The following is a 16505-nucleotide window of genomic DNA, read 5'->3' as shown; positions in this document are numbered from 1 at the left end:
GAGAGCAGATCATGTTTTCCTACACTGAGCAGCAGCAGCCTGTCTGTGTTTTAGCAGGGATTGGGATTTCTGTGGCAGATAAAGCACTGGAATGGATGGAGAGGAGTTGGTATTCGTGGCAGCCTCCACGCTGCAGCCTCTGCTTCAGGCACTGCTGAGGTGACAAGTGACACTCCCTGGGAGAGGAACACTGTAGAGTGGCCATGGATCTGACAAATCCCACAGCTACACCAGGCTTGATCTGTCACCTCAGGAGTTTTCTTCTCTGCTGCCCTCAGCCTCTGTGCTTTTGGGATTTCAGGTAAACAACCCTTCACCTGGCACACAGGTTGTGTCAGAGCAAGCTTAAAGCCAAGCTGTGAGCACCTGTTAAGAAACATTCACCTTTAACCATCAATTAAAAGCCAGGAGAAGGATTTGCCTTCCATCTGTAAGCCAGCCTGCAAGGCCAGAGTTACATTATTGCTGATTTTTAGGGTGAAAGGAATAAATAGCCAAATCTTTTCTACTATTCCATACACAGGAATAGTACCTCTTCCAAGAGGAAATCAAACCTCATAAACTCTTGCTGTGTTGTCAAACAGAATTTTGTCAAAGAGACTCAAACCTTTAAAAGGTTTAACTGCTCCCTGCCCTTTACAGCAAAAACAGTAAAATCAAACTGATTCTGCAGGAAGAAAAAAAAAGTTAGAAAATAGCTCAGCACTGAGAAATTTAAAGTGCAACAGCATCCATAGCAGAGTGCCAAACTGATTTTATATGCTGTGTCCAACTCAGAATAATAGAAAATTTAAGCCTTAGTCAAGGAAAAGTAGATCTAGCTCAATAAAAAGATACAAACAAGTACAAGCATGTGAGATAATTCTGTAGTCCTTACTGGAAATTCAAAATGTTCAGATCAAGTAACAACATGGTATTTTTATTCTGCTTAAACCAAGGAGGTTTGAAAATACATCTACTGCCAAAATGAAGCATTTTTGGGAAGTGGTGTACAAAATGAGGCAGAAGTGTCAAAAAAAATGATGACTAAAACTAATTCAATATCAAGTCTAGCCTAAGAAAACAAGTAATATATTAAACTGGAAATGTATTTTGTTTCTGAAGATGAGACATTTTTCCATCAAGACCCTCATGTTGCTTAAACAACATTTACCACAGCATCAACGTGCCTGTCATTTTACCCAACAGTGAATTCTGACCAAGAGATTGACACAAATGTTCCAAGGTTGAACGCCTCCATCAAATTTTTATAATTGCACTGAAGTTTGGATGGATCTGATGTTATGCTAAATTATGTGTGTCAACTTTTTAAAAATATGAAAGCTACAGTGTGCTTTAAAGCACTTTTTTAAGGTTGTCAGCTTTAGATCACTAGTGACTTTGTATGTAGGATGGATGAGGTTAATTTAAATCCACTAAACATTAAGTCTGTGCAATGTTCTGCTGCCATGGGACAAGTTTTGTATCCTTCAGAGTTACCATTATGGTGCTTCAAAGCAAACCTCACCCTGTACTCATCCTGTTGTTCAGCTAATCCTCAAAGTTAAATTTTAAACATTGTCCTCCTAAAGCAATTTTGAAACTCCAGCAGCAGAACTACATGTAATTTCACCGGGATTAAGCTTCACTGAATTTCTAAAAGCAAGGGAAAGGAGAAGACTGCACTTGGGCTAGTAAATCAGAGCAGATACAAAACTACCCTCCCTTCAAAAGTTACCTTTCTTGCAACAGTAGGAAATTAGATACAAGCAGGAGGAGCAGCTGATGCTACAGCTGCAATGAGTGAAGAGCAGAGAAACTCAGAGCCAACAACTTGCAGCTATGGCTCAGTACAGCAGAAGCTGTAATACATGTATTTTCATGTGCAAGCCTGGGGACAAACACTTATCTGATTGTCCCAAGGGATGTTGGGCAAGCTGCCTTTTCTTGTTCCACAGCTAGACAAGCTGGGTGCCATGATGAGCTGCAACAGCTGTGCAATAGCTAAAAGTGAAAGGCATACTGTAAAACCTTTTACAGTAAGACTTGCCTAAAAGAAAAAAATTCCCTAGCCAAGCATCCAGATATAGAACTGGTGTTTAATTACTCCCAGAAGGGAGCTTTTATTTGTCCTGTTGGTTCCCACTGCTCCATCCAAAGCACATATTTCTGGGGTTAGTTCCAGCAGCATGCCCAGCATTTCAGCAGAGTTAGATGATTAGCAGACACTCAATCCAAGCCTGGACACTGCTCAGCTTATAAGGATGTGACTCAAACAGAAGCCAGTGCTTGCTGCATTCACACCTCCAGGAGTGTCCAGCCTGCAAACACTACTATGGAGAAACAGCTCCATTTCTGTTACTGCTTCCAGGCCAAAACAGTTCTATTTCAAGGCTGGAGATGCAAGAAACAAGAGTTCACCCTGCCTTCTAGAACATGTGAGTTACACACGATTCCACAGAGCAGTTTTTGTTTATTTGTTTCATTTACATCAATATGAATCTCTTTCAAATAGGAATAAAAAAGTAGCCATCCCTGGAATTTCACAGTTTACATTTCAACAGAATGTATATATATATATATATATATATATATATATAAACTGTTACTGTAGACTTAGCACAGGTGAAATCTGCAACCAGAGGTACAAACACAAGCCATGAGGCTGCTGCTCTTGTCCTGTTAATGCCATGGGACATATTCCTTACACTCTATGTTGCACTTAGTTACTACAATGCTTTATTTTTATCACTCTTTCCCCCACCACCATAAATTCACTGGCACAGGTTTAGTCTCTTAAATACAGCTTACCTGGGTAAGTCTTTGAGATTCCTCAACAGCTGGGACTTGAAAGGGAAAATAACTCCACCAGGACAAAGAGCAGTGGCTGCTTCATCTATCCAAGACTTGTCCCCCTTTTTATTGCACCACATTCCAGCTTCCACACAGAGTCTGACAGCACAGGTGGTATTGTACATGCTTTATTAAAATGGTACTCATATTTACAATATCTGCAGAACAAATCCCTCCCAAGTCTTGCATTCAGACAGACAGACACACACACAGACACACGCGCAACGCCTTCACTCTACGGGGGTGTGAAGGCTATGCTCCCAAAAGTTAGGCAGCTTCTGGAAGAGGAGGAAGGGAGACTTTTTTTTTGTGTGTTTGTAATTCCTTAAAAAGAAGCATGGGAGTATGCATTTGGCCATCACAATGCTAATTAAAGTATATGTAGTATTAACATATGGCAGTAACACTGAGTGCTCCTCTTTTACATTCTATACACAGAATGACATCAAGGTTTTCCAGTCAACACAACATTCCAATTCAGTCTCACTGCTGCTTGTAGTGACTATGAAACCGCAATTTGGGGGCTGTCCCTTAAAACAATTCAAGTCTATGGAAGCTAAATAAGGCACAATTAATATTTGATTTGATTTAGAGGATGGGAAAAAAGGGGAGAGGCAGGTTTCAGATAATAGTTGTTGTAGAAGAAACTTTTTTTTACCCAATCCTTTTGAGAAAAGGATGAATTTAATCCCCATCCTAATCTACATGGACTTCTCTTAGAGAACTGAAGGATTCTGCTGGGCTTCTGACACCCACACACAAAACAAAACTGGAAATTCACATTTTAACACCAGCCTCAGTAGTCTCACCTACTGCTGCTGATGTGGATGAGTACATCTTTCTTTTAATGCTGAAGGAGAAGACACACACAAAACAAGATTCAAACCTTCCTCTGAGCTTGAAGAGTCATCTTTTAGAGAGCTTGTAAGGTACACTAGTTGAAGGCTTCAGCTTACTGATAAAAAGGAATAGCATTTTTACCTTTAAATCCCTGGCCCCTCTTCACTAACGAAGCCTAACCAGACATTACAAATAAACTGCAACAAAAAATTTGGCAGCACAAAGAATGTCTAGTATTCAAATCTTCATTTGTGAGTATATTATTTTCCTTGTACAAAACCTGTTGAATGTTTTTTCGCAGCAGATGAACTGTACCCAAAGATGCAGGACATTCTGTGATGGGGAATAAGAGGTTGCAGTTCCGAAGGCCCCTGACTTTGGTTGTTTACAAAGTTCATTCCTGTTTAGTGTGATCCTTGGTATCTTCCTCATCTGTGTATTCTGATGGTTCTTCCCCTGGTTTTAGGAGTCTACCTACGTAGTCATATTTTTCTGAAAGAGATTTATGATTCCATTACAATTAAATACAGCTGCATTTGCTTGCTAGCCCATACTACTTCAAAATCAATTTTCTCCTACACACTACAGTTCTAAATCTCAATCACTGAAACTGATGGTAATTCAGCAGCAAGCTCAGCCTCCTAAAGCAATCTTTCTACCATTATTTTCTCTAACTGTGAGTACTTTGTTTCCCTTCTCTTCCAGCTGATCAGGCAAGATTTATCACCCAAGGGCTAAAAACCAATGCTCTCCAATCCTTCAGCCTGTTTTGATTCCAATTAGTGTGAAAAATTATTCCCCCTCCCTCCAGAGTCATAATTCCTTATTTGTCAGAAATTATTTCAAGACAAACTCATTCAACTCTTTATGTTAAAACAACTCTTAGTCCCAATGATAATTCCATGGCATCCAAAGCCAACAACCTCGAGCAGGAGTTCCACCAGCTAAGCAGATGAGATTTGGGAGTGAAATTCTGTGCCAAAGAGCTAACAGAACAGTTTTTTTTGTATAAAAATAAAAGTTTATAAAAGCTGTAGTGATATATAGTGAAATCCTCTGTGGAAGAAAGCACAGCTAAGAGTTGAAATCAATGATCCTTGGGGGTCCCTTCCAACTCAGCATATTCTGTGATAATATTACTGTCAACACCTCTTTAAAAGCTTCCCCAAGCCCAAATCAATCATTTCTATTAAAAGCATTTCCTTAAGCTGATAATTTCAGAATTTACCTTTAAATTGCATTTCCCACTCTCTTACACTTTCCATCTGTACAGCATTTAAGTCCGATAGGTCATCATATTCATCTCTGAGTGCATCTTTATCTAGACAGAAAGTTGCTAGTCCCCTGGAGGCATCTCTGCCAGCAAATATTCCATATGGACCTTCTGAAAACAAAAAGACAAAATTGATACCTTCATGTCTTTGCTTATGGTGACCAAAGCTCAGTTCTTTATGTAGTCTGCCAAAGCCAAACATGAAATTTCTGCAGTGATGGGAACAGCAGCACTTTCAATGCCCTGGCTGTTTGACATTCAACAGCACTGCAATTCAATCTTTAATATCACTAGGAGATAAAGTCTGCTGAGACAAGCAGAACCAGGAAAATAGCTTTGAAGGGATATCTGGAAAAATCCCTGTCAGTTGATGCAAGCCAGTTGATGCAAATTCCAAAGGGACCAGAGGCTGGAATTCAAAAGAAATGCACTTCTATTAAGCAACACATTGAATATTTACAAGTCAGATATGAACAGAAGCAAACTGCATAGACATCTTAATTAGAAATCCATTATTATAAATAAATAGAACTTAAGAGGGCTAATTAATGATTTCACTTCACTTACAGAATCACAACAACTTTCTACATCTTTTGTGACATTTCTCACTTCTGAGGAAGTACTCACTTATTTTGGGCAGCAGATCCCCTATACCCTTAGGGTGTAAAGCTCTTGAAACCAGTACAAATTGTCAAATTAGGAATATAAAGCAACTGCTTCCTCTGTGCTTTCTGACCAATGCTAAGCAGCACAAATATCCCAATAAAATTCTGAGCAATGACTGTGAAATAAATATTATTACTGAGAGAAATGGATGGTTTGTAAACCAACAATTTGCAGGGTAGGATCAGTAACTGGCTTTCCCAAATTTTAATTAACTCAAAGAACTTTAGGCATATTGTTATCTTAGATCTTCTTGACCTAAAACCAAATACCTTAAATTCAGATCAATTAAAAAAACAAAACCAATACAAAAAACCTCAAAATCATAACAATACACTTTAACATTTTCTGCATTAACTGCAGCAGCAGGCTTGCTACAGAGTGGTAAAAGGCCAGAACCCTTCTCTGGCTTACCTCTCAACAGTGGCCACCAGCCTGAAGAACAGGCAGCACCCAGGGGCAAGAATGAACACCAGCAAGTGGCACCACACTGTCCTTCACCCCTGTACTGCCTGCTGGAGCACCTCAGAGCTCCTCTGCAGCAGGATGAGCCAGGGGGAATCATTCCAAAGGGCTCGTTCTGCCCAGGTGCTCCCACACCTATGTGCTCCTGCTGGGCCAGCTCCTGAAGCAGGGAAGCTCAGCACCATGTGGACCAGGAGAAATGATGTCCTCACCACAAGTGCTGCTGTCTCTCCAGCCCAGAGTGTTGGCACTGTGAGCTGCTCACAGTCAAACCTGAGAACAGAAGGTTGTCCTGGGTGCCAAAGACAATTCCCTCCTCTCTCTGCAAATAAACCAACTGGTTTCAAAGCACCATTCACCAGAAGCAGGAATTAGAGAATGAACTGTCAGCTGCAAGTTTGCACTGTACCAGTCTGACCACAGTGATGAACAGCATCTCTGTGCTCATCCTTTCAGGTATTTAGCTCAAGAACAGCACCCATGAGATCCATCAGGGATCAGGACTACAGGTACAGTGCTTCAGGGACACAAAGCCAAGAGGGCTACCCTTCCTATCTGCATCCTGAATTAGCTATTTATTTGAAAAGCAGGATTTAGAGACTGAAATCAAGCCTATGGCAATGCACTCTGCATGCCTGGTCACTTCCAGAGGACAGGCTGAGAGGCACCAATGACCATCATCTGCAACACAACACAGAGTTTCTGCAAACAAAAAGTTCTGCTTCAAGCAAAACCCAATGATTGCTCACTCAAGTGATCTGATTTTTGTATAAACAGCTCTTACAAACATCACAATTAGTAAATCCTTAATAGCAATTAGAAATTGTTACATTCTGACCCCACTAACAGTATTCTGTCCCCATTTTTTCCTTTCTCTGAAGTGTTTTAAGCAAATGTCCATGAATCCTACTATTTGCACAAGGTGTTTTCCAAACTCTGGTTAATCAGAGAGTAGCACCCTGCTGCCCTTCCATTCTACCCTGCATTTAGTGGTTTATGGAGTTTCACAGAACCTGCTGAGATGCCACCTCTTGGTCCACCAGCTTGACTCCAATGACTTCTATTAAAAAGAGAATGATATTTATCTGTATCAAGCACTGAACATTCTTAAATCTCAATAACACACTTAATTGAAAGCATGAAAACTTTTAGAATACATCAGTTTGCATTAAAATCAATGGATGCAAAATTTCTGCAAGCATCTTGTAATCTCAGATGCCACACCAATGATTTTTTCTTTCCTAAAACTGAATTTGAACTTTAAGATTGCAGAATGATTTTTCCAGAAGTATTCAGAAGTCACAGAGGACTCATCAAGCCACATCCAAGCACTCAGTGGAATGCTAACTTGTAAAAACCAACCTTTGGACTCAGCAGACAGCATTTGAAATTCCACCTCTGCAAATGGAACTTAGAAATGTGTTCTATTCTTTAATCCTATACTAAAAGGTAAATATTGAATTGTGATTATTAGTAAATGGTGCAAGCTTGGCTTCACCTTGCTTCCTAAAGCAGAAGTTCAGCAATCCCAGTATGAGCAAGATCTACTTCAAGATTTAAAGCTTCCATTCAGGTGCTTCTACACAGAATTTAAGTAAAAATATTAATATATTAATACAAAACATACAGCTCTGGGGTTCTGCTCTGCTAGTCTATTACTCCCTTTTATATAAAGAACTGGTGCAACAGCCTGAAAAAGCCATTTTGCACATCAGATTTCACTGCACTTGGGGAAGTGTCCAGGAAGGTGCCAGCACACAAAATCCCAGGGAGAAACTATCTTTCAGGAACATGCTTGAGGTGGAGACATCAGTGTAACCCCAGACACCCTCCCACAGAGCTCTTTCATGGCCTGATGCAATTTGCTCTGCAGGCCCTACCCACAGTCCTCCTTGCCTTTCCTTTCCTTTTGTCTGCCCACCTATTTAGCCTGGCTGCTGCTGTAAATAATTGATTGCAGCATGACATGACAGACAGGCTGAAGAGAGGCAGGAACAGTGGCTTGGAGCACAGGTATGGAAACCAAAGCAAGCTTCTGAGACATATCACTACATTTCAGTGGGGGTTTTTTGCTGTATTCCCAAATTACCCATTTCACAGTCAAATATATCTTTAAAAAATTCTCCTCCCACTCCTATTTGGGATAGTACAACAACAAGAGTCAGGGAAGTGTCAAAACCAATTAAAACATGTCTGCTATAGGTTACTTGGGTATATGGAGGCACAAGTCTTCCACAAAGGAAAGCTGCTCCTTGAAGAATGTTTTTATTCCCATCATGGCTTTCACATTTCAAGAGCTCTGTTCCAGAGCCTGTGTTTATCTTAGCCCTGAGAGCAGTTATCAAGCCCACAGATTTGCCTGCCTATCTGCACATCTGTACCTCCACGTCCATACTCTGCATTTCCCCTGGATAAAGTCCTCATCTACCTTACAACTCCACCTTGGATAAAGTACACCCTTCTCTCAGCTACAACACATGCAAAACCTTGCTACCCACCACCTGCACAGCTTCACTTCCTTTCACAATCCAGTTAAGAATTTAGCAGCCTGGATAAATTTGACATCCTGCTCTGCCTGATATTTGTCTCTATTCACAATAAACCTTGAGATTTGGTAAAGTCAAAGTCTCTTCAGACCATAAAAATACAATCTTCAAAAAGATTTCTGCATCCCCTAGCATTGGTTTGATTCTCTAATGAAAATTTAATTTCTCTTTGCAGACAAGGAAAAGATCTATTCAACTTAAAGCAACATACTAAAAATTTTGAACCACAAAGTTTTTATTTGGAAGTACTGCTTCTAGTCACTTCCTCCAAAACAGGGTGAACTGGATCTTGGAACAGCACCTATTTCAATTTTCAGCCAGTTTGGCCAATAGTTCCCCCCAGCAAAAGCTATGCTGGATCCAACTTCAGAGCATATTGCTGGCTGCCAAGAGGCTCCCTGAGCATTTCAGTTTGGGAGCAGCTCTGTGGAACATCCCAGACTATTGCTCCAACAGCAGTAACGTTGCACACTGACCTTTGGATGGCTCCAAGGGGCAGCACAGGGAATACACCACAGACAGCCACATGTGGACTTTACAGCTAATGAAGTGAGAGCTGAGCTCAGAATTGTGCTCCTTTTCACAAGGCCCATGTGATCTCTCTAAAGTAGGCACACAGGTTAACAGCAAAGTTCAGTTTTAAAGCAGCAGCTTTGGTTTCTTCATCTAGTCAAAAAGCACTTTGAAGCAATCACCAAATGTGCATCTGTGGGTCCATACAGCACTGGAAATAAACCCCAGATTTGTTTGAAGTTTAGATACTCATGGATAACACTCATTAATCTGCAGACAAGAATAAGGACTAATCTCCCTTTGAGTAAGGGCAAGGGGAGACAGGCTACAAAATTATTAACAACTCCATTATTCTATCACTTTGCTTACTTTCTCCACTCCACACTGAAGTGAAACATTCACTGGCTGTTTCAAATTTTGTATCTGAATCCTGACACGTGTTTGCTCAGTGTTGCATCTTTCATGAGAGAATGAAAAACTGCAAGTTACACTAAGCCATTTGGAGATGCAGCTTGAAAGCAGAAGGTTTCTAATAACATTTATCACTGGGAATTCAAGGTGACATAATTTTAACTTTACTGCTCCAGATTTACATGAAAGGGAAGATGTGGGTCAATTTTAACTTACAGCCTGCATGGAAAGGATGTGTCCTTAGGAGACCAATCCACATGCTCAACGGGAACTCTACAGATGTGAAATGTAGATCTAAGATGGGAATTGCCCAGAACAGGGGTCTAAACCTGACTCCTCAGGCACCACAAGGCCAGAGAGTCTCACTCTCTCTTTTGCTTACTTGCTTTTTAACTCTGTGAAAAAAAAAAGTGCAAGAATCAATGACCCAATTTCAACTAAAGGGGCAGACAGCAAGCACTGGTAAGAGAGCCCACAGGAGCTTTTTAGAAGATAGCTGTTTTCTTAAGGATGACCTAGGTTCCACATCTTGGTTTAGTGAAAAATGCTCTGACCACCAGTTTATTTCCTAATAAGCAAAGCTGGCCAGGTTTCTTTGTTCTGTGTACTGGACTTAACATCTACACGTGACAATTCATATTAACAAACAATTCCTGTGATGTCACTATCACATTTCATATTCTCTTGCTTGGAGCACACCTGCTTGATCAGGACCCTCAAATGTCAGGTGACTCAATGATCTCAGAGGTTTTTTCCAGCCTAATCAATTCTGTGACTGGAACATGATTGGTTTAAATAGGAACTAGGAATTTGTACACAGCTCTTATGAAACATGCAGTTGTTCAAGTTTTAGGGCATAGACTGAGGTTGTGAAAAAGGGAAAAAAATTAAAAACCAAAAAGAGAGAGCTGACAGACACACAGGGCAGAAACAGAGGAGACAGAGTGCTGATCCTCCTGCACAAAACCACTTCACTGCTGTCCATGAGCATGGCCTGGAGGCTCAGAACAACCTCCACTCTGGCAGCAGAGGCAGCACTCTCTTTAACCAGAATATGAAACAATCTCTCACCAATATGTGTGCATACACCTTTTAGTTTTACTGCCTCTGGCTGGAACTCCTCTTCTCTGTCCAGAAATGCTGAATCCCAGGGCAAGAGACACTTCCACTACATAGACAAAGTGGTGACAAACATGAGAACCACTGAGAAGACCTCTCACACTTTACAGAAAACATTTCTTTGCCCCAGTCTTATCCTCTGTACTTATCTGTAACCCGTCAGCCTGTTGTGTTCTCCAGATAAGGCCACCCTTAACAGTATTCTCCAAATACAACATCTGGAGAGTCCCTCCTGCAACATTTCACTCTAAGCATACCCTTGGAAAGGATGTATGGAAAAGCACTATTGCCATGTGCTCAACAGAGACACAGGGAAATTTATGGCACTCAATTCCAAAGAAAGTCTAACAGCATCAGATTATTTTTATACAAATTATCAGAAAGAATGATGGCTGTTTATTACAATGAAATAAAGGCAGATTTCTCTTCCTGGAAAATGAAATGTGATGGAATATTTTTTGTGGAAGGAACTACTACTATCTAATCTATTCTTCTTGGAAAATCAGAGATCTTCATGACATGGTGAAAGACAAGTGGGATGAGAGAGGAGTTGACAGTGACAACACACTGCAGTGAAGGAAAGTCAGGAAATTGATTTTTTTAAGATCATGAAACATTAAGAAACAGAAGTGACGTGAACAGTTGCATACTCAGGGTTGCACACAATCTTGCTTTGTCATGCTCAAAGATGTGTACTTTCATAAATACACAAAGTATTTAATAAGCTAATCAAAACCTGTTTGTGGCATTACCTTGGCATGCAAATTTAACTGCTAAATATTAAGATTTGCTGACATAAAGTACACTAACTCTTAGAATGCTCTTCTACTGACAGATACACAACTAGAAACCTTGATGCAAGTACACAAAGTTCAATGTTACTACAAATGAAAAGTAAAAAACTGTCTCTCATTGTGAGATATAAAACCAACACAGCACACTCAGAAGGTATTAATGACTAGACATTAAGTCATGAGATGTGATTACAGATGGGAAATCATCCCAACAGAGGTTCTCTAACAGTCTGCTTATGTGATGTTTTTAATAGTGCACCACTAATTGTTGACTTTATCTCTTTTGGAGTTTGTGGGTGATAAAGGGAAAGGCAATGAATTAGATTTAATAATCAGTCACAGCATTCTATGTCACTTACTCATCTGGACACAAGCAGAGGTGGAATTGGATACACCTAAGTGAAGTCTTGAAACAAATGGTGTATTTGCAGGACAGGGCAGCATTTTGGAAAAGAACTTGGCAAATAAAATTTTAAAGTGGTTTTTGGAGGCACAGACTGTTATATGTACAGTGTAGCCTTTCTTTACTCTTAGCTAAAATACATTAAGAGATAACAGAGACTAACAGGACACCAATGAGATAAACTGCAGAAGGCTTAAAGAAGACAGCATGACAAAAACAAACAAAAAAAAAAACTGGGAAACATTTGGACTAAATGTTCAAAAAATGAAGTTTTCAGTCATGGCTGTTTGAAAGGAGGGCTTCAATAGTCTATCATTATTTAAAAATACCTTTACTGCGTGTATGTAAAGGGCTCTTCAATGAAATGGACCAAAGTATAACAGGATTTGCTGGATGGAAACTTAAAGTCAGGAGAACTCAGAATAAAACCAAAAGTTTGGTGGCAGCTTTAATGGAATCTCAATAGTTGGACAAAAATCTGGACTAGGTGACGTTTTGTGCATTTTAAACTTTCTGCTGTAAGTAGAAGAAAAAGGAACACCTTGGCATCCAAACTACACTGGAGGAGGAAAAGCTGACATTACTATGAAGAGATGAGCAGTGACCTGCCACCTGAGGCAGCCACTTTATGTGACATTAACCCAGCCCTCAGCTCTGCTCCCCACTGCCCTCCAAGCTGAGGCACTCTCTGCACATCAGCACCTCACAATCTGCTAAAGGCTCACAGCCACAGCCTGAAACATCAGCACATGCACCATCCCAAGTGACAGGTCTGAAAACCATGTCACTCCTGTTAGAAAAAGGCAATCTTTCACTACAGGGACAAAAAAATAAAAAAAGCCTTTGTCCCTCTTGATGAAAAGCTAGAAGCACTGCTTCTAAGGAAAACCAGCTGCTCCCAGTTATCAGAAAGCAGAGTGATGTCCTAGAACATGAAGTTTTAGCTTCCTCACAGTGAGAGGCCTCCAAAGGTTGACAGTGTGAACCACTGATGGTATCTGGAGAGGAGAGCCCAACATTTAACTCTGGTACACAAAAGGGAGGAAGTCAATGTTTACATCAGGGCTCAGTATTATTTCACAGAGCACTCTGGCAGCTCACTGGTGTTTGAAGTTTCATGCAGCATGTGTATTATTGTATATGTGTAAATGTGTATTACCTGCACTTCATGTCAGCACACAGGTCTCAGTTTAAAGACCCCTAAATAAGAGAGACAAAAGAACTAGCCTGATTAAGTGGCAGGCAAGCTGCAGCTCACCAGGCTGCATTTTCTCAGCTTTACTGGTTAATAAACAACATAAAGCACGGCAAGGTACTTGGGATTCCACTGTGAACTTTTACAGTACCCAGCCAAAAAAGCATTTCAGCTCAATTACAGCAGGTTCACTTTCTGCAGCTGGTATCACCAACTTGGAGCATGAAGTAGTTACAAAATTCTAGCCCAGTTCAACCACAGAACTGCTTGTCCCTTCCCTGCCAAGACCCAAAGGCCTGTAACATGCCAGCTTTGTATTTTTCTTTTTGGAACCTCAATTATTAAATAATAATAAATGATTACTTAACTTGAACTATTTCCTGGGGGAGTGGGAAATATCCTCTCTCCCCTCCACCTCTCTCCCAAGGAAGATTGCCACGCTTATTATGAAAACTCCTGCACAGTTTGATTAGAGCAAGTTTTCCAAACCACCATTGTTTAAAGAAGAAAATTATCAGCACTCATAAGCCTCATTTCCTTTGGCATCAGTCGTGAGCACAGTGCTCAGCAGCAAGTTTACCCACCTCATCATTAAGAATGCTGCTTATCACGACAAAGTGTGCTGCAGTTTCACAGAGTACAAGGTGAATACAAAACCAGAACATTTCTCTGAAGCCTGCTTTTGTGAACCTTCGAAATACACATTTCCTCTCCGAAGAGGAGTGCTGGCTGGCTGGCTGTTTACGAGATTGGCTTCATTTCTGCACTCTTCCCAACAGCAGCAGCACCACACTAGTGCCAGAGCTCTCCTTGCCTATCTTTATCCCGACTAAAAGTCCCACTCAATATGGCATTTACACCTAAATAAATAACCAGCCGGCTGCCTTCCTCTCCTGAGCCGCAAGCGCTAGAACGAAGAAAGCACTGCTCAGCTGCACTTGGGAAACCTACTAGAGGAGACAGAAAGGGGGGGAAAAAAAGAAAAAAAAAATAGAATTAACCACGGCACATCCAAATGGAGGCATCTGGGCAAAGGACGGCTGCCTGAGGAGAACCCATTCCCGCTGAGCATCATCCCCGGTAGAACAGCGCCGGTGGGTCCCCGGCCGGGGCTCCCCCCATCCCCCCGCCGTCTCACCGGGCCCGTAGAACTTGCTGCCTTTGGTCACGTCGAAGACTTTGCCGTTAACAGCCAGGAGGATGCGGGGATTGCGAGCGCCGTCGAACTCGCGCAGCTGCTCCAGGGAGAAATCCCGGCGCTTCATGCGCGGCAGCGCGGCGGCCTCGCCCTGCCGGGCCGCGCCCCCCGGCCCGCTCCGCGCTCCCCAGCGCAGGTACAGCCGGTAGGCGGCCAGCAGCGCCAGGGCCAGCAGCCCCACGCCGAGCAGGAGCATCTCGCCGCCCGCCAGGGCCGCGCCGCCCGCCGGGCCCTCCTCAGTCCTGAGCCGCCCCTGCCCATCGTCCGCCATCGCTGCCCGGACAGCGCGCGCCCGCCCGCCCGGGACACGCCCGGCCGCGGCCGCGCCCCCTGCGCGCCGCCCCTCCCGCTTCCCATTGGCCGCCGCCCCGAGTCGGCCCCGCCCCCGCCCGCCTCGCGCCCCCCGCCGGCGAATCGGGACGCGGGCACGCCCCGCGCCCGGCCCAACGGCGCGCGCGCGCCGCTCGCGCGAGAGGCGCCGCGGCCACCCCCAGCGCGCATGCGTCCCCCCCCAACTTTCCCCCCCCGCCATTCGCCTTCCCCCCCTCCCCCCCCATCGCCCCCGCGCGTCCAGGTGGCGTTGGCGGGAGCGGCGCGCGCGGGGTGGTGGGGGGGGGGTCGCTCGCGCCGTCGCCTCACGGCTGAGGGCGGGAAAAGCGCCGGGAGCCGCGGCGGGGTCTGAGGGCGCCGCGATAGCCGCGTCCCCGCCACCGGCGCCCGTCCCCGCCACCGGCGAGAGGGTCGAAGGCCGGCCGGCGCGGCGTTGGGCCACCGCGGTGCTGCCACGTTGTGTGGGGCCCGCCGGGCAGCTGCCGAGGGAGCGACACGTCTGCCCGCGCAGGGCTGTGAGGCGGCGGCGCTGCCCGCTCCGGTGGTACAGGGCCGGGCTGTGGGGCGGAGGCGGCTCTGGGGGCTGCTCGGTGCTTAGGGTGAATGTGCTCTTCCGTTTCTGGCTGTCAGAAAACGGGGTGCTTGCTGGCATAGGGCTGGTGGAGTAGGATGGCCTCCCGTGCTGTGAAATGTATCACTGGCAGCACATAGATGGCTCTCGTATACCTCGTTACGTATCACCCGTGCTCCTCAGTTGCTTGCTCGGTTACGTGAGGAGAAAGACTTCTTAAAGGTTTTGTTATTTCCAGAGGTTAGAGATGGTGCTGTAGCTTGTCTCAGGAGCACACCTGCAGAGAAGGCAAAGACCTGGGAGCAGAATGGAGCCCTGGTGCGCCTCTCACTTGGTGAAGGTGTTCGCAAGCAGCACGGACCATCCCATCGGGTAATACAGCAGAGCCACTCCATGGATGTGCACCAGGGCTCTGGCAATGTGAGCCTGGCTCGGCCACTCTCCCTGCGGCTGGAATGCTGTGCAGGGAGTACCTCGGGCTTGAGAAACGCTGGTACCCCACGCAACTCCATCCCTGCCCAATACCAGCTCTGGGAGTAATTCACGATCATGTAACTCAAATGTTTTCACAAAGCTGGGAAGACAGCATGGGGCACTAAAACCAGTGTGAAATAACATTAAGGATACTTGGCATTTTCATGAAGGCCCGAGTTTTCAACACCCTATATAATGATTAGGTGTTTAATCTTCTGCCCTCTGAGCCGGTTCAGTAATGACTACCTCTGTGAGGAAACAGGATAAAGTTCTTGCTAGTTAAAGACCTGCAATTAAAATACTTATCACTATTCTCCTTAACCTGGCTGGCTCTATTTATTACATGTCTAAGTAAACACTATTAAGAAAGTCCTTTTATCTGAGCAAGTCACAGCTTGATTGTGGTTAACAGCAGTTTTTATTACAGAATTATAACATGTGTAAATTGTCTGGGCACAGCTATGGTGCAGATCAGAAAAAGACACAGTCTTATCTCTGGGTTTCCTTCCCTCTTAAGTTTAATACAGATTTTTCCACATCATCTTAAAGTTTTCTCTTAACTTCCTTTGTATTTTTTATTTCAGAAAACAAAAACAAATGGTAAGAGATGTGAAGTACTTTCACCCATCTTCCTAGAAAGATCTTGCCTCTAAATCCACCCAGAGAGGCTAAATCATTCTACATGTTTCTTTGCAAACCAGTGGTTTCCCACTGCAGGAATGTGGTGGTGTGGCAATTCCTGGCAGGAATACTTTAAAAAAATCAGTGTGGCAACTGCAATAGTTCCTTTTAATCTTCATTTTTTCCTGTTCTGGATGCCTTCTTAAGAGATTATATTGCTTGGCTGGGGCACCTTGTCTTAGTTCTGTGAGCCATGG

At 43.5% G+C, this 16505-nt stretch overlaps 1 protein-coding gene across 1 annotated transcript; it reads right to left on the bottom strand.

Annotated features, from left to right (window-relative positions):
- Positions 1–2944: 2944 nt before the first annotated feature.
- Positions 2945–14523, bottom strand: PGRMC2 (progesterone receptor membrane component 2). Its single transcript, XM_059470220.1, has 3 exons — positions 14193–14523; positions 4901–5056; positions 2945–4164 (listed from the first exon to the last, which is right to left on the bottom strand). The coding sequence occupies exons 1-3, from the start codon at positions 14521–14523 to the stop codon at positions 4067–4069; spliced, it is 585 nt and encodes a 194-aa protein (XP_059326203.1). The 3' UTR covers positions 2945–4066.
- Positions 14524–16505: the final 1982 nt, after the last annotated feature.

The sequence above is a fragment of the Ammospiza nelsoni genome, chromosome 4 (genome assembly GCF_027579445.1).
Source record: "Ammospiza nelsoni isolate bAmmNel1 chromosome 4, bAmmNel1.pri, whole genome shotgun sequence".
In the NCBI taxonomy this organism is placed as follows: domain Eukaryota; kingdom Metazoa; phylum Chordata; class Aves; order Passeriformes; family Passerellidae; genus Ammospiza; species Ammospiza nelsoni.
This window is presented reverse-complemented; position numbering and strand designations above follow the sequence as displayed.

What these genes read in the sequence shown, in the direction of transcription:
- PGRMC2 (XM_059470220.1), bottom strand. Translation starts at nt 14,523, where the DNA reads ATGGCGGACGATGGGCAGGGGCGGCTCAGGACTGAGGAGGGCCCGGCG. An exon ending in CAGCAAGTTCTACGGGCCCG is followed by an intron (nt 5,057 to 14,192) that starts GTGAGACGGCGG and finishes TTTTGTTTTCAG; the next exon opens with AAGGTCCATATGGAATATTT. An exon ending in GTGGGAAATGCAATTTAAAG is followed by an intron (nt 4,165 to 4,900) that starts GTAAATTCTGAA and finishes AATCTCTTTCAG; the next exon opens with AAAAATATGACTACGTAGGT.